The sequence below is a fragment of the Lycorma delicatula genome, chromosome 5, assembly GCF_047948215.1.
Source record: "Lycorma delicatula isolate Av1 chromosome 5, ASM4794821v1, whole genome shotgun sequence".
In the NCBI taxonomy this organism is placed as follows: Eukaryota; Metazoa; Arthropoda; class Insecta; order Hemiptera; family Fulgoridae; genus Lycorma; species Lycorma delicatula.
In genome coordinates, this window is record NC_134459.1 from 99601102 (window position 1) to 99620980 (window position 19879).

Sequence of the window (19879 nt, forward strand, 5' to 3'; positions counted from 1 at the left end):
ACAACTTATGATTCGTATATGGAAATATATCATAGCGCTTTATTATTGCCAGTGTTAACTAAGGATATGTAAGTGAAAAAGGTACCGAATAAAATATATATTTTTCATTAGTTAAAAACAATAATTTATTAAACAAATTTACGAAAAATACATAATACTAAATCATACAACAATATATCTATATATATATATATATCCTCGTACATGGTTGATATAAGTTATATAAAAACTACCCCAAGTTATGTCGTAATTCATTTTATAGTTTACTAATAAAAATAAAATTGTCTTATGATAAATTACTGGATTAAATATTTTAAATAGTAGTTCCTACAAAATAATAAGAGTGAATATCTCTTTAACTGCTGATTATGAACTAACCAGAGACATTTCTCTCAACCATGATATTTGGTTACACTAAAATCGCAACTACAAAAAGAACTCTGAGGATCAAAATTAATATTATGTTAATTTGTATGTATGTTATTGTATCAGATGTATTAATTTATTTATGTTATGGAGCTCCTGAAAATAAATCATTTAAATGGAGTTTATAAATTTAAAAAGATTACAAATAGTAGAGAACCCCAATACTGATGAAATTTAGCTGTCCAACAAATGTTACAATGAGATTTTTGAATAATTTATTTAAATTAATACAATTAACAACAGTAAGAAAACAAAGACATAATTACAAAATACCAAAAATTAATTTAAAATGTGATATGTCCCTACAGCAATATTCAACTTTGATATCACTATTTTTTATATTGAGTTTATAAACCAAAGATTAAACAATTACCAAAGATTGCTTACTTCTGTGTAAAATTATAAAAACAAAAATTACGTCATCCAGCTAAGGACTTAAAAAATTATACTTCGATCAAAAAACAGGTATTCTGCGCAGAAAAATGAGATAATATGAGAAATATTCATATTAAGTAATATTTTTGAAAATGTGGTGTTCAGAAAAAAAAATTAATTGATAAAATTATGGTAATTTATCTGGTATTGCAGGCCCTGAACTTGGCTTAGAATTAGAGAATCCAGGCATCTCAGATGGCTCAGTTATAGTTTCAGGTGATGGGGGTAATGTTACGGGATCTTTAGTTCCAAAATTAAACAATTTCGATTCAGAACCAGGTATTTTAGATTGAAAAATAGTTACTTCATGCTCAAAGCCTGTAATTCTTGGACGAAAACCATACATTCTAGGCGTTTGTGAACCATAGCTAACAATTACTTTATTTCGCTGGTCATTTTTACGATCTTCAGGTATTTTAGGGAGAGAAGTAGGACTCATAATGCCATATTTAGCTATATCTGATGCAAAAACTGGAATTCTTCTATCAATCGCTCCAAGAACGCCATGCCTAAAACGATCCTCTTCTGCAGTGGGTCCTGTTTTTCGTTCCTCTGAAAAAAATTACCATTTATAGACAATATTATTTAATAAGAATTTAAAGAAGTTAATAATTATGAGATTATCTTTAAACTGTTATTTTAGGCAAGATTAGTAAAGTATTTTTAACTTGATATTTAAATACTGAACAAGAATAAAAGTTCCACACAGCCTACAGGCTAGGGGCACCAGGTAGATCAAAAAGATTTCAAAAATCCCGTGTCTCTCTGTAACCTCCAAAGATCCCTAAGGTTTCGTAGAATTGGGTTTTAAACCAAACCTGCGGAACTGGATTGAGGAAAAGAAATTGTGGAACTGAATAAGAAAAATGAAATATGAAACTGAATCAAGTAGTAGTATCTTCCCTTACAGATGGTAAGGTATGGGGTAAAAATACATCAATTCATAGGCTGTTCCGGATAACAGTCCACCATCTCCAGTGTACTTCGAATTTGAGAACTGACCATTTTTCTAAGGAGGAAGCAGAACATTACTAATGAGGATTTTTCATTGATCACTTGAAATATATGTTGTAAGAAATTGCTTTTCTTCTAAAATCAAATGCTTATCTGGAAGAAGTTTAAATTTTGTTAATGATCGCTTACACTTCAGTTATCTGTCAAATGGAAGTATTCATCTGAACTATCAAGCATATGATCAGAATCTATAATACATATATATATATTTTATAGCCTTACATACTTTATATTTACGACCTTTGTAATTCTAAAAAGAAGAAATCTATAAACAAACCTAGAAACAAATTTGTGTATTTAAATCGAATGTCAAAATTTAGCATTAAAATCAACACCTGTGTAATCTTTAATTTCACACTAGCAATATTTTTTAATATTAAAGTAATAAAAATGTCATTACATTTTTCAATGAAAATTGTTATTTTATAAACTAAATGTTAAAAAATACAAAATTTTAACGAAGTATGGAAATAATATAGATGAATAAATAACTTTTCGACTGAAATTTAGCAAATGGTCTTAAAACGATCTAGTTTTTTGTTATGATAACCCCTCATCCCTAATTCCTCAAGGATAAGGGTGGTTTCTACATTTTTAATGAAAAGGGTTGGATTGTGAAATATCATATTAAAGGCACTGAAAAAAAATAAACTTAAAGACTTAAAAGAGTTCAGCTTATGAAAATCTTTGTCGAAATGCGCTCATTTAATTTGTTGACAATTTCAATACAATTAATTTTTTTGAGGTAGGAGCATTTGATAAATATTATTTTTCTATGATTAACGATACAAGTTATAATTATGGGTTCTTATAATTAATTAAAATTTTATATTAACAGATTAGACAAATTAATTTCACTTTCAGTATAAAAATGGATTCAGAAAAGTAAACTAGATGATAATTAATTTTTTTTTTATAAAGGCGAATGTGAAATCAGTAATTCATAAACAATTAACTAATCATTTTTTAATAGTGAGAAAGCACTAAACAACTAATAACTAACTAACATATTTAATATACTAGTAATATATAACTAATTCTGATTAATGATAATAAAAAATTACAATGGCATTTAATTTTAATCACTTATTGCGACAAGTAATGAACGAGTAGTTCATTACTCTCGTATTTCAAATTACAAAAACAAAGAAGAATGAAAGTCAGGCGACTTAATTAAATAGTTTTAAAATTTACTAACACAATAAAAAAATTTCAATAAAAAATATTTTTCTGTTCAGCTACTACACAGTAGAAAATGCAATTCATAAGGCCGGAGTGATGCTGGTTACTTACTACCCACGTAAAAATGTTTACTCCACACTTGATAATTACTTCGAATAAACTGTAATCATTTAATTAAATCGATTAATTTTTCGTATATTCGGTAGAAATTCTATCAGGTTATTTTTTTCACATGTAATAATAAATATTCTCTGAAATTTTTAACAAATTGATAGGATTCCACTTATGACTATTTTTCCTGTCGATAGCCTAAAATATTGGACCCTCTCGAAAGCTTCTGTAGCTTCTGTAGTGTTCTAAACACTTTTTTAAAGTGTTTAGATATAAGATTATTATCTATCCTTACAAAAATGTATTTCTTCCCCAAAAATTTAATTTCAACTACGAGACCCCTGCGGTCGGTAATAATTTTTATATTTAACTTTATTTATTAAGAAGAAAAAAATAAAAAGAACAAATCACTTGTTTAAAAGATTTAAGATTGTGCATACCTAATATTAAGAAACGATAAATATAAAATATAAATATCGTGGACGTTTAAACATTGTATAATTTTATAAGCAGATATGTATGCATAAGAAACAGAAAGAGAAATTAAGTAACATGAATAATTACAATTTGATAAAACTATAAATTAGTTAATTGAATTTTATAATAGAGATATGTTACGCAGCTACTGACTGTTGGTAGATAATTAATTCAAAAAATAATAGTTAATAATAAATACTGACGTGCCCTTTATATTGTATGATTTCAGTCGGGATGACTGATAAATAATTTTCCCAGCTTATGAATTGCTGGTTAGGGCTGTTCGATAATGTAGCGAGCGTCATAACATTTTACTAATAATAATATAAATGTGGTTAAAAAAAGGATAAAATAAAAATTCAAATCGTCGCTTGAAAATCTTAATTACTTAAAGACAATAAACATCTGCACAATCTTACTTACACTGTCTAAATGATATGAATCGACATTAAAAAGCTATGAAAAATTGGTAATTGGTAATTGGAAATTTTAAATGTTTAAAAAATAAAAGCTTTTACGTTTATTATAAAGGCTAATTTTTTAAAATTAAGTTCAGGCTAAGTTTATTGGTTCCAAGTCAGTCGGCTTTGCCGGCCTCCGTGGCGCGCGCGAGTGGTAGCGTCTCGGGCTTTCATCCAGAGGTCCCGGGTTCGAATCTCGGTCAGGCATGGCATTTTCACAATTGCTACAAACCATTCATCTCATCCTCTGATGAAATATCAAACGGTGGACCCGGAGGTTAAACAAAAAAAAAGTCAGTCGACCTATCATTTTCATCCGGAGGTCCCAGGTTCGAATTCCGGTCAGGCATGGCATTTTCAAACACGCTGCAAACCATTCATCTCATCCTCTGAAGTAATACCTAGCGGTGGTCCCGGAGGTTAAATAGAAAAATCTGATGTAGCACCATATGATAGATTTTCAGTTAAGAAAAAATTCAAAATTCAAATTGATTTGGATTTTGGGCTTTTTTGTACACTTTTGGTTCAGTAGATTGCAATCAACAAATAGATGTTACAGCAGTCCTAAATCTAAAATTCAACATCTTATGGCTAATCGTTTTTGAGTTATGCGAGGTACATACGTCCGTACATTGAAAAAATGGGGTTTCGAAGACAAAAAAGAATCATACCAACCTTAATAGGCACAGTATCGAATCGGTTTAAAGTGTTTGTTATTCCTCTAAACATTACCTAAAACTTTTGTCTGAAACTATTTTTGATATGACAACTATTACGGCAAGCGATGACCAAAACATTGCTAGAATTGTAGAAGGTGGGGCTTGTCGTATGCTAAACATGTGAAACTTTTTTCACATGCAACCATTGTCGTATTGAGTAAATTTGAATGAAGTTTTTTTTAACTTTGAGGTGGAAATCTTTTTTATCCCCTACATAGCACCGGTGAAATCTATCTCTGCCTTCCGGCGTGCCGGAAGGGATTTTTTTATTTTATATTAATTTAAAAATTAAAAAGAACTCGAAATTTAAAAACGTGTAATAAAATTAATAAAAAATATTCCTTTTTATAAAACTTACTTCTCATAACGTGGTGTTCAACAAACGTGTATAATTTAACCATATTTTTCATCATTCAGGAGCTACTACTAATTCTTCACTTCAGAGTTACTTGGGGTCTGAGAGCTAAAGAAGCTTATAGAATGAAATTGTGAAAAAAAATTTTAAATATTTTTTGCTTTCTCTGATCTATTTTACAGATCGAACTCTCTCGATCTATGATCCATAATAACACAACTTATTTTACATTTTGAATTCTTATTCCGCATACAAAGTCACCCTTTAAAAAACAGTTAGCTTTTGAAAGTCTTTTTCTCAGTTTCATAGTTTTTTTGGGGTGGATGTCTATAATCACAAACGGATCTCTGCTCAAATAAGAAATAATATTTTTTAACATATGATTTAATTAATTTGTATTATTAATATTTTTGATTCGATTAAATATTCACAAGGTATTTCTTCCGTACAATGAATAAATGCGTTTAATGTTTATAATTGGCTTGAAGGATAAAAGCCCAACACCAACTAAATACTGTATATTTCGTTTTATTTTGATTGGGAATCTATAATAGTTCCCGATGGATGATATTGAAATGAATTTCTTGTAGCAAGTTAAAAAAGAAGCTCGAACTTGTATTAACGGAGCTCGAACCCAGCAACCCCGGATGAAAGGCCATAGAAACCTCTACGCCGAGGAAACTGAAAATTTATTAAACCATGAAAATTTTAATATTATTAAAATTAATTATAATTAAAATAGATTTAATCTTTAGGATTTTAATTTACTTTTTTATGATTTTTTGAACAATTTGTACGTGATACTAAATTTTATTTAGTTCCTCTAAAAATTAGGAAAATAGCTTTTAAATTACAATTCAGGGAGTTTCTATGACTGAACAAAACAATGCAATAAAACCAAGATTTGAAAAATGCAGCTATGCAGAAGTTAGTTCGTAATTAAAAAAAATATATATTTTATAATCAATAAGTTTTTGTAATGAGGACCGTTTGAAATTACAAACATATAGAAGATAAGCTTATATTTAATAAAGTAAAAAAAAAATTGTTTTATGACCATCGTTTTTTAATGGACTTTTGAGTACATTTCTAATGAAGAGCTTTCCAACGCCTTATCAACGCCTTCCTGCATCAGGTAAAAGATGAGATGAAACATGTATTCCAAACTTTTGTCCAACCATTTATACTCGTACATATAAAATGGTATATAGTAACTTCGGCTTGATGGATATATTTAAAAACACTATCACGAAAAATGGTACAAAATAAAATGATCTGCTTATGATATTGCGAGTTTAAAACAAAGTAGGATATATGCGGTTGTAAATTTCAGAAGATTCGTAACAAGTAATACAATATTCCATACTGGTTAAAAAGATTCATTCTCTGAGTTCAAATACATCATATGAAATACAATTTAAGATCATATTTGAATTCATTATTAACCTACTCTTGAGTAGATAATTATTGATGGAATATACAAAGAATAATACCATCCTTTTTATGATTTCGGCGTTTTTCTGTTGATGAGATTTCATAAAACATCTATTATACAAATTTAATTTATTAATGAAATATAAAAATACTTTTATCTGGTAAAATTTTGTAAATATTGGAATGCTTATCTTATAAACCAATTATTATTATTACTATTTAAAAGTGAACAATTAAACATATTTAGTTACCTTTAAGTTTGGATAGTATTGATGGGTAAGCCGAAGCTATGCTGAAGAATATGATCGATAAAAGAACCGCGTTTGTAGTAATAAAGCCAACTGCGTTGAACTTCATTATCTTCAATAGAAATTGTTTCAGTATTTTTGCTGAAGAAACTCCGTAACAAGATCCGATGTATAAGACTGATTTTAATCATTTATTTATACAGAACAAAATAAAAGACATTTATATAGTCCAAACAGAGGAAATAATTATGGAAAGTCATTTGTATGTGTTATCAATTTATCAATCATAAATAATACATCTTTTTAATAATCCTTTTTCTTTACTTGCTAGATAGCTGATGTCAGTCTGCTATTAATATTAATAATATTTTAAACTCATCGTTAATATTTTATAAATAACTTTTTGTGTCATACTTTTGACATTTCCTATGTTATTTACATTAAAAAAAGATTAACTGTTAAAAAAAACATATGTACTATAATATTTATATAATTCTAAGATTGATTTGGATTAATAAATGCAAGTTAGACATTAATTAGGGACCATTAGTAATTTTTATTATAAAAATATATATATTTTTAAATATCCATATTTTTAACAAAAAATGGATTATACATTAGTTAGGAGAAGCCCAACTGTATATATAAAACTGTATGTATTTTTATGCAATATTTTAATCTGATAATACCGTATAATACTTAAATGTAGTATTACTCGTCAAAGTTTAAAATTGTATAACATAGATATACGCGAGTTCTACCTGGAATTTTTGAAATAAGTTTCTTACAGCAAATATTTAGAATAATAATGAACTGGATATTTTACCACGACAGGATAACGTATTTTGTAAGAATTCAGTCGCAATCCATTTCTACCTTGCGCGTCAATAGAGTTTTTGAATTTTGACAAGTAATACTAAAGGATGATTATATTTCTTTTACAATAATATTAGGAGGAGCAGTCAACAATAGTTATTTTAATATGCGGCCGTCGATTTTATAACTTTTTTTATTTTTATATCTTATTTTAAAGTACGAGTTTTGTTCAAAAAGTATTCGTTTTTAAGTATTAAAATAAAATAAAAAAATTAATGAAATCCTCCCCACTATAATTTTAACTCTTTGCAGTATCATAATTATTTCAAACAGTTCAGGCTGAACTAACAGTTACCGATGTATTTACGATTTTATACTTTGAGCAGTAATACTACATTTAAGTAATATACGTTATTGTCAGATTAATACCTGTTATCTCCCTTAATGTGTAATCCTTGTGACCCAACACACAACTAACTCACAGCGTTTTCCATGATTAAAATATTTTTTTAGGAAAACGTTCTTTAGTTTGGTGTTTAGGTTTTGCTGGGAACCTCTCAACTCTAAAGTCGTGACCCTTAATCCCTTTCTAGTTTTAGGACTAAAGAGTAAGGAACGTACGGTTAACCTCGGGATTACAAAATTTTGATAAAGAAAACTTCAAAAGCGTTGTAATAATTAAAATTGCAGCTGCTCGATTTTTTAGGTTTGAAATTTTGAATTTTTTGTTAATGTCATTTTATACTACTTGACCCTTTGAATCACATTCGTGATGTACAGATCTACGGTAATAATAAAGCAAAACCTCTCTTGTTTTTTTTAGTGAAACAGAGTTTGAAACCTTCAATTTTTGTTAACCTCCAGAACCACCATTAAGTACTGCTTGAGAGGATGAGATAAATGACAAGTAGCGTGTGGAAATGCCATGCCTTACCGGGATTCGAACTTGGGATCTCCGGATGAAAGGTCGAGACGCTACCACTTGCGCCACGGAGGCCTTCCATTCAAATTGAAATTTTCGATTGAAATTACTGAGCCTTACACATACACCTATTTCATCACCACTAATTATGGTCTAAAATTACGTAAATTTTCAACCCAAAAATAAAAAAAATTCTATTATAACCGTGCTTTTTTTTATTGATGATATCGCCGCATAAGTACACATCGCCACGCTTTTGCGTGGGATATGGTAATAGAATTTTGTAACGTATGAAGAATGCCATGCCTGACGAGGATTCGAATCCGAGACCTCCGGATGAATGGCCGAGACGCTACCACTCGCACCACTGAGGCCGGCACCTCCGTGGCTCCCTTAATTTCCCTTACTTGGGAAATCAGTTTCCGAGTTTACGTCCCCAGTTTTTCTTAATTTCAGTACCAGTTTTTCTTAAAATTCTTAAAATGATTTACAGCCGTAAGAAAAAGTGGGATAAATGTTTTAAAGGAATAAATTAATATAGGGGGTATTTTATATGTTTTTCTTTACTTTGAGTTAAGCAAAAATTTACGTTCAACATACTATTATAAAGTAGACAAGGAAATGTTATTAAAAATTTTCTATTTTAAGGAAAATAAAAATAAAATAAAAATAAATAAAGTTTTAACATTTTTACTTGCATATCACACACACACACACACACACACACACACACACACACACACACACACACACACACACACACACACACACACACACACACATATATATATATATATATATATATATATATATATATATATATATATATTATACACAGTGATTCAAGAAGAAGGGAAGGATAATTTGGGAATTGTTTCTAGAGCTTGAAATAAGGAAAAATTTCATCCGAATATATGTCCGAAAACTCTTTGTTATCTAGTTACGGCTACCGAAAAATTTCGCCTGTATTTCATTTTCCCTGCTGAAACGAGGATTCACACTGAAATTTTGTAAGGCGTTATATAAGGCATTAACGGTTTTTTATGTGTTTTAACTAGAGAAATCGAATAAAACAGTCTATAAGCTGTATCTTCTATAGTTTTCATGATATCCACCGTAAAACAGAAAAAGTTTGTTACGGAATCACGTTTTTTTTAGGTTTGAAATACAGTAGCTTTGTTAAATGACTAATAAATACGTAAATTTTATTAACAAACCTTTTAGAGAATTTAATTATGGGAAAATTGATATAATAAAATGTTTGAAACACAAAAAAATAAATGAACTTTTATTATTAAAAACATAATAGAAGAAATTTTTCATCTACAAATTGTCTTCATTCCTGAAATGTGTCGGTTCTTCATCAAGTTGATAGTAATAATAACTACTACCCGACGACTACCCAAAAAAGTAATCAAATATATTTTTGTAATTTTTTTTTGTATTTTTTAAAGACTAAAAATAAAAGCTTTTAAAAAAGTAAAAATATATAATTTTTAAACTACGAAGTTACATCCGTGTACAAAATTTCAATCATTTTCATACGATAGTTCATGAGAAATGAAAATTTTCAACTAAATGCATGAATTTAGTGTAGGGGTAGCGTGTGGTGGCGTGGGGATGGGTCATATCAAATTCCGACACCGTAGTGCTGTATAGTCATCGAAGTTACATACGTGTACCAAATTTCATTGATTTTCATACGATAGATCAAAAGATATAGGTGTTGCAAAATTTGATTATTCCTAAAGCGAGTTAAATAAAAGCTATTAATAAAGACTGTGGAATAAAATAAGACAATTTGCGAATTTTTTTATTATTATGAAATAAGTTATTAAACTTCAAATTCATTGGCACAATCTAGTATAAATCCCTGTTATTAATAATAGACTTATGTTAATTTAATGTTTATTACTCCTTTTACTATTATTTTATTATCATAAAACATATTTGGAAAAAAGTAATGGTAACAGCAGTTTTTAAAATATTTTTTATTTTTAAAGTTGCAGATAATATATCTTCTGGTTTTTTTTAGCTGATAGCGTAATTTTATAATAGAAATATAGTAATAATTAGTTTGTTTTTTAAACTAAACTTGATAATAATATTTAAGTTACAATTAACACATTATTCATCTGTAAATATTAACACATTTACACTCTTTATGTCTGTTACAAATTCCACTTGTAAATCCTGCAATTTGACAATCAACGTTACATGAGATAGTTTCTACAAATCCTCCACAATAATAGAAAGCGCGTGAGCTGATAAGCTGGGAAAAATATACATCATCTGTTGTTTGAGGATCTAAATTAAAAAAAAATAAATAAATAAACAAGGTGTAAATGTACGAGTAAATTAAAAATAACAATAAATAAAAATAATAAAACTGTTGTCAGTATTAAGAATCCAAAAAAAAAAATTAGTATAAGAATTCTATATTCTTTAAGAACCAGTATATATGGTAAAGGATCAAAGCCTTTTATTTGTACATAATAATAATAATCATTTTTTTTTTTTTTGTGGAGGGAGGTGGGAATGCATTTACGCTCGGAGTGTCAGACTCCCGCTAATGGTATTATCCAATCACCAACAGCAGACTACCTACTAAAACCACCCTCCTTTTTACCAGGACGCGACCGGAACCGTTTAACACATTACTCCGAGTCCTCCTATACTAGCCTGAGAAGACCGCTATCTAATCTTCAGGACTATCCAGGTCACCTTTCTTGGTCCTAAGAATGCTACCGACGAATCGGCTACACTCTCCCAGCTGCTCAGGTTACGGAGCATCATCGCAACCACGTTGTGGGGGCTCAGTGCTCTGAGATCCGCCTCTAGTGTCCCTCGATCTGCCAAACTTGTGCAGCGCACCCAACCAAGACAGACTCTTCAGGCATCTCCAGCATCAACAAGACATCATAGACGGTGTTCCAAAGGTCGGGGCCGAGAATTGACCCCTGCGCCGCCCCGTGATCGCAGCCTACGCCAGCCTGTTGCGGTCTCTTAAATGAGACCGCGGTCTCTCAGGTATGCGTCCACATTCTGAGGAGGTATTGAGGCACATGGAACGAATGCTCCAGAGCCCGAATCATATCGATCCACCGTGCAGAGATGAAAGTGTTTTTAACGTCCAATGTAACGAGAAGTTGCGCAACGTAACCACACGTTGCGAAAAATGATTGTGATCCTTTGCTCGCCACACTATCTCTACAACCTCTTAAACTGTATCTAGGGTCTGTCGACCCTGCCGGAAACCGTACTGGTTGGGTGACAGGCTAACTGCCTGATTTATCGCCGCAGCCAGTCTTTTCTTTAACAGCTCCTCCAATACCTTCCCAGCTGTGTCAAGCACACACAATGGGCAGTAGGAGGAATGCGACTCTGGATCTACTTTGCCCTTGGGAATCAGCTCAAGATGCGCAGGCTTCCATCTGGTACTAAAAGCCCCAGCCTCTAGACATGCATTGTACATGTCTAGAAGCAGATGGGGCTGCAGGACCCCACAAGTTTGAGCATCTCGGCCTATGGTTTCAGCGACCATAGGACTCCCTCCAGTTCCTCAATCGAGAAGAGCGAGAAGTTGCCCACGTCGCCGAAGTCTAGCTCGGCGCGGACAGAGTGAGCCTAGAAATAATAATGCCCTGAGGTAAATGATCCCACGTTAAGTAAATACCATCTACGTTCCACGTCCAGGGCAGTAATAGCTCTACGTAAGTACAATACATGTACTGACTAACGGAGCTCCGAGTGGTTTCCTCGGAAATATTAACTTACTTTTGACTTGATTTCCACCTGCAGCTCACTACAAGTATTGGACTTTTCGGCCACCTTCAGATCATCCAGATTTGAAAACGATTTTGGATACTGACTTACACCATCTTCAGAACTAATGATGTGGTGGGCAGGGTCGATGTGATACAGAGACCTTTCCATTGTTCACATGTCCCTCCCGATTGCAAGCATGTTGTAAGGTGCCCATGTATGTCGGAGCATGGTAGCCCTGAAACCTTCAGTGAGTAGCACCTGCCCGGAAACAGTTCAGAGATTGCGCATACACTCTCTGCCAGTTTATTTGCGGTTCTACCGGAGTATCGCACCGGACCTCAAGGGTTGGAGTGAGGGTGTACCGTCGCGGCTGGTCTTCCTGCATAAGGGATTAACTGATCATTGTGGAAGAGGGTTCACGTAAACACCCTCGTTTAGAACCAGCCTTATTGCTGGAAGTGAAACGGAAGAAGAGTGCTAAATCAGGAAAAATTCGATATGAGGTGAGGAGTCTACAGGGAACTGCCTTCAAGAACAGTTCATCCAGACCTTAATACCTTATGATCACGAAGGGAGCTGGTAATTTTGCGAGTTTAATTCCTTTTCGTATCGCTTGTGAAATAACTAACTATGCTGAAGGCCCAGAAAGAAAATGCAACAAATTTTCATGGGTCTTTACTCTAGGCACCAACGATATTTAGTCTCAGAATATTCTTGGATTAAAGAAAGCAGGTGAGTCTGCTGTATGCAGATATCCTCACAACACTCTCAATACTTCAAAGGTGATGTGACTTGTTGATATCTACTCAATTATTCTGAGCAAGAAATTGTGGAGGAGTTGTCACCGCAGGGAGTATTAGAGTGCCGAAGGCTAAACATAAAAAGAAATGGCTAAGTTCTACTTTCTACCTCTCATACCCACACTTTTAATAGACCGACTCTGCCGGAGAAAGCGCACGTTGCTATACACCGTCTGAATGGGCGAGCTTTCGAGCAACGATAAATGCGATGCTTCAAATGCCAGCGATTTGCCCACACATCGATTCGATATGTGAGACCGCAAATATGCGTTTGTAGTAAAGAGACTCAAGAAGGCGAAACCATGAAAGGATCCTCCTGTCTGCGTCAATTGCAAAGGACGACAGTCATGCCAATCAAGAAACTGTCCTATTTACAAAGAGGAATAAAATTATTATTAAATAATATTTTAATTTAATAATATTTGTATATACATGTGTTTAATTTTTTTTTTTTCATTAAATTAATATTATTTAAATATTCATTTTATAAAATTTAAATAACTCGAATTTTTTCGAAAAAGATTAACTTATTCGTCAATCTCTATTAATGTCACTGGAAAAAAGTATTTATTAAAAAACAATATAATTAGTTCTTTTAAAAATAACCAGTCTAGAGAAACGGACTCATATATAACTTGGGCAATAAATTTAAATTTAAACGTGTAATTTTTTATAAATAACAAGTTATATGTATATGTAATGTGTATATGATAATGTAATGTGTAATATGTATTCGAGTATTTTTTATATGTATGTAAGAATTTTTTATATTATAAGAGTATAAAATAGGATTTTTATGTCTATCAATAAATAAATAAATAAATAAATAAATAAATAAATAAATAAATAAATAAATAAATAAATAAATAAATAAATAAATAAATAAATAAATAAATAAATAAATAAATAAATAAATAAATAAATAAATAAATAAATAAATAAATAAATAAATAAATAAATAAATAAATAAATAAATAAATAAATAAATAAATAAATAAATAAATAAATAAATAAATAAATAAATAAATAAATAAATAAATAAATAAATAAATAAATAAATAAATAAATAAATAAATAAATAAATAAATAAATAAAAAATAAATAAATAAATAAATAAATAAATAAATAAATAAATAAATAAATAAATAAATAAATAAATAAATAAATAAATAAATAAATAAATAAATAAATAAATAAATAAATAAATAAATAAATAAATAAATAAATAAATAAATAAATAAATAAATAAATAAATAAATAAATAAATAAATAATTATTATTAGTGGAATCATTCACCCTTATTCACAAAAATCTTTAATGCAAGGTGGAAGATTTATCTTCCACCTGGCAAAATGAATAAGGACAAGAGTTTTATAAGTTATACGAATTGGGGTGTCCGTTAAGTTCATAAATGTGCTTCACGAGTTATAAAAATATACACAGGCGAGTGTATGATGCACGCAGTGTACGACAGGAAATTTCAGAACTTACTTCGGATTAAAACACGAATGTCTATTGCCACCTTTACTTTTTCCTTTATTTATCAATGATAAACGTAATAGATTGTTTGGAGGAAGGTTTATGGGTTAAAAGCTTAAATACTAGCGACTCTTATACGCCGATGACTTGGTAATTTTGCTGTACCTCCAAAAGCCCTACGATATAATAAATAAAGCCCTGCAATTATATAATAAAAAAATTATTATCCAAGTAATTTTTATTTATTTGTTTTTATTTTACAACTGTTGTGTAATTTCCAGTTTGATTTGTTTTTTTTTACAAATTTTTTACATCACGAAAAACGGATTTGGTTTTTGTTTATATTAAATAAGTTCTTTTCTGACAAATGCAGTAACGTTACTCTTTCTAAATAAAATTCAAATTTTTCTAACTTTTCTTTGTTTTATTCAACTTAAACCATTTTGTTCAGAACTAAATTCTATTAAAACATTTTTTAAAGTTTTTTATGTTTACTAGAGGTTATCTCTAAAGTAAAGACCATCTCATGGTAAAAAAAAATTATTCTGAAAACTTTATAAATATATTTTTTTCTCTTAAACTACATATCTTATACTACTTCTCTATATAATCGCCACATAAATTAATACATTTATCGTAACGATACACCAGCTTTTCAGCATACCCTCGTCGTAGTCTTCTGCCTTCAGTCCATTTAGCCACTGCTTAACAGCATTTTTACATTCATCGTCACCTGCGAATTGCTTACCACTCAAAACTTCTTTCAATTTCCCAAACAACTGGTAATCAGAAGGAGCTATATCCAGACTATACGGTGGGTGATCGTAAATTTCCCATCCAAATGTTCTCAGAAAATCACGTGCCGGACCCGCAACATGTAGACGTGCATTATCATGCAGCAGGACGACGCCGTCGGTCAGCCGCTCACTTTGCCGATTTTGAATGGCGCGCCGTAACTTTCATACAGTTTCGCAGTAGGCTTCTGCACTTATAGTCGTTCCACGCGACATGAACTCAATCAGCAGTATGCCAAACAGATCCCAAAAATCTGTAGCTATCAAAATGCGTCAAAATGGCTGCGGCTTGACCTTTGTTGGTCTGGTTGGTGATTGAGGTTGACGCCATTCACTTGACTGCCATTTGCTTTCTGGCGTGTAATACGAAATCCATGTTTCATCGCCGGTAACAATCGAATTAAGGAACTCAGCATCTTTTTCTGTATAGTTCATCAAAAGTTCCAAGAAGATCCCATTCGGATTTTTTTATGACGTTCGTTAAGACGTGCGCACCGAACGTGCACAAACCTTTCTGATGCCTAAATGTTCTTGAAGAATGCGACTAATAATAGCTCTTGAAACATCAGGAAACAGAAGGGCCAGGTCGGAAATCGTTGAGCGACGATCTTTCTGATTTCATCATCGACGCGTTTCAACAAGTCCTTGGTAATTATCGAGGGCCTCCCCGAACGTTCTTCATCGTGCACATCAATTCTGTTATTTCTAAATATTTCACACCATTTTTGGACGTTTCTTTCATTCATTGCATTATCATCGTACACAGCAACCAACTGCCTATGAATTTCAGCCGGTTTAACATTTTGATGACTTAAAAATTATGACTCCACGTATTTCACAGTCGGCGGCAACATCGATTTTCCTATTCATTTTATAACTTAATAACTCACACGTAATCAAAGATACTACAACGCGACAACTTGCAGACCACAATGCAGTGTGTACATTACTAGCGTAGCCATGAAGGACACAGGTTCGCCAGTCTTAAGGAGTCAAAAATTTCCCAGCGGTCTTTAGTTTAGAGATATCCTTTTGAACGAGTAATTTAAGAAAAAACTTATCATAATTTTTTGTCTGTTAAATTTTTTTTTTTTAGATGGCAGTCAAACGGTAAATATTTCTAGCGAAGAAATATTAGATATTGCTAAAATTTCAACCGTGTAATTGATATCCCTTGTTAAAATCAATAATTTATTTCAACATATTTCGTTGAAATGATTAAACGTGGATTCTAGAGTGGAAATTCCTTTTTCCTTCAACATCAAAAAAAAATTTTTAATTTACAAAATTAAATTTAATTACATTATTCATCACTCTTCTACTTAGAGTAATTATTTTGCAATAAAATTTTGTATTGGCTCTCTGGTATATAGGTAACAGTTTAGTCTATAAACGAAAGCAAAAATAAAATTTTGTCTATTTTATAAACTGAATTTCCAGAAACCATATAAAGAATATTGTACGAAATAATGATGATGTAAAATAAATGCACTGATTTTTTCATTTATATTAAAGAAAAAAACAAAATTCAAAATACGTATATAAAATATAATAATTTTTTATTCATTTATTTTAAACACCCCTACACACACTAGCAAATGTTTTGGGTGCACAATTTCAGCTTATTCACCATGTTGTATTCCTTTTCAAACACACTTTTTTTTAATTTAAATTAATTTATTCTTTAATACGTTTTTGCCTGCTCTTATATTAGTAATATATATATACTCCAGTTTTTACTAGACATAATTTTACATTAAATTTATTTACTTACCTCCCTTTAAAAAAAATGCTCTTACCTGCTTCAACGAATGAATTAATTGTCATTAAAATAGATATAATTATTGTTAAAGATATGGTTTTATCCATTGTTTTCTTATAATTAACGATTAATATAATTTGCTCTTTATAAAAAATAATATATGTTTTAAATTATTAAATTTAATTTTACTGCATAGAATGTTTTAAGAACTGTGTAAGTTTCAAACACGTGTGTTCTTTAAACAGTTACGTTTTTTATAAAATTTACTCTATATTTAGTGATTCATTTATGAGCAATAGTAATTTTAATATAAAATAAATTTTTAATGTTACCATAAAAATTAATTAATTATTCTGCTGTGATCAAAGAATTTTTACTTTTACACCATTTATTAAGATTTTATAAAACATTTCAAGCTGATAAAAAAAATAAAATGATTTACAACCAAATTATACTTTACGAATAATTAATTCTGTTACTAATCGCTCATAAAATAGTAATATTAATTGTTCTAATTTGAATAACCTTGATAAAACACTTATTTTAAGCTTTAAAAAATAATTAACTTTAGTTCTGTAAACCAATTCGATAATTCCAGAAAAAGGTACTTTAAAGAAAAAAATTATATTACCAAATGTTAATAGTTCTATTTTTAAGCGAAGCTTCTTAACCCAGGTCTCGGGATAGGGAGTCAACTGAGAATAAAGGAGCGTCACGAAAAAGCATCATGCGCTTTATTTCGATAACTAACACGATAACTTTCTATCCATAACTATATATCAATACTAACACGCGCTTTCGGTAAGCGCGCGCTCTCTCTCTCTCTGTCTTATACACGGCTTATGCGTGTAGGTGCGTTCTCTCTTTTTTATAATATCTGTATTTCATTGTTAGTTCATATTTCTTATTGATAAAAAATCGTATCATTTGTATTGCGTATACGTTATTTTGCACCATTAATTCATATAATATTGCGTACGAAGCTTCACTTCGTGTGTCCACGCACCGACGCACTAGTTCTAATTTTTTATTTTTTCATTTACGAACCATCATCACCACGTTTCCAAGGTTAATCTATGGAAAAAAAGTCGTGCATAATAAATTGGACGGGCATAAATACCATTACTAGAGTTTTCAACTTATTGAAAAATAAGTAAAAAGTTGAAAAATCTGGCAAAGATATTGTAAAACTTTGAAAATATTTACATAGAAATGTAACTTTCCGTTAGAAATAAAATTTTATTTTATTAACGTTTTTTCTATTTATTGATTTACGTCTAAATTATTACAGTTTACTTTTTTCTAATTTATTTCTTTATTTGTCTATATTTTAAAATTTGTTTGATTTTACCTTGTACAGAATAAAGGAAGGTTCGGTTTTCAAATTTTAACGGAAATATCATTTTTGACCATCCCTGAATCCATTTTGACTAGTTTCGACGTGACTGTACATCGTACAGTACATACGCATGTACATATCCCATCCGCATAACTCAAAAACGATTAGCCGTAAGATTTTGAAATGTTGGATTTAGAACTGGTGTAACATCCAGTTGTGCATCTTCCTTTTGATTGCAATCCACTAAAAAAGTGTCCAAAAAAGCCTAAATCCAAAAAAAATCTGAATTTTGGACTTTTTCTTAACTGCAATAAGCCCTTTTTGAGAGATTTTCAACGATGTATCATAAATGGAACTTATTTGATTGGTTCCAGAGTTATAGCCAAATAAAATTTTAATTAATGAAATATTTGGATCTTACAAGGGAATGAAAATCAGTTCGACTCAGAATTCATCTTTTTCTTTTTTTTTAACTTTCTTTTTTTAAATTTATTTCTTTCAACTTTTTTTTTTAATTTAAATATATTGATTTATTAATTATTACTAACCCGTGATTGTTAAAAAAGTTTTTTACAATAAATAATTATTTAATAATTACAATAAGAAAAAAATGCAAAAAAAATCAGAAGTTATTAGTAAAATAAAATTTTATGTACTTTTAAAAATGTGTATACGAGTATGTAATTTAATAGGCATTATTACATATGTGTATGAGTAATAGATTTGGTGAAACATCTGATTATTTAATATTAATTGAAGATTATAATTTAGAATCGAATTTTGGATTTTCTAGTTAAATTTCTGTTTAATTTTATAAACGAGTACATTAAAGTTAACTACAGAGTGACTGAAAAATAGACCCTCACAAGACAATATATACAGTGAGGCATACATACCCGATCTTTAATAAAATGCTAAAAATTCTTATCTTATAGTTCATTACTTCTCTGACATTGTCGGACAATATTCTCCCTAAGTCGAAGCTGATCATCATTTCGTTTATTTGTTTTTTGTTGCCAATCATTTAATCGCTCTTTGGTTTGATATAATTTTTCTGATCTTAATTTGTGTATACGTTCTCTAGTTTTCAAATTTTCTCTCTCTTTATATTCATCATGCTCTCTTAATCTGTGTTAACGTGTAAATGTAATTTATAGGCGTATAAGAGTGTTGGGACACTAGCTACTTACGCCGGTTGGGGGAATATTTTGGCAGAAGGATTAATTGTAAATTCTATGTATTCCTTGACGACAAGGCATCGAGTGAGCAGGTGCTAAAGAGTCGTCTTCCAGAGAAGAGGCCGGTGGGGCGCCTACAGCGATCGTTGTGAAAGCGGC

General features: G+C 30.4%; 1 protein-coding gene across 1 annotated transcript; it reads right to left on the minus strand.

The window, feature by feature from the left end:
• Positions 1–100: 100 nt before the first annotated feature.
• Positions 101–7053, minus strand: LOC142324494 (uncharacterized). The gene is made up of 2 exons (XM_075365323.1): positions 6866–7053; positions 101–1413 (listed from the first exon to the last, which is right to left on the minus strand). Exons 1-2 carry the CDS (start codon positions 6969–6971, stop codon positions 989–991), a joined length of 531 nt encoding a protein of 176 aa, XP_075221438.1. The 5' UTR covers positions 6972–7053; the 3' UTR covers positions 101–988.
• Between the last annotated feature and the right edge of the window lie 12826 nt (positions 7054–19879).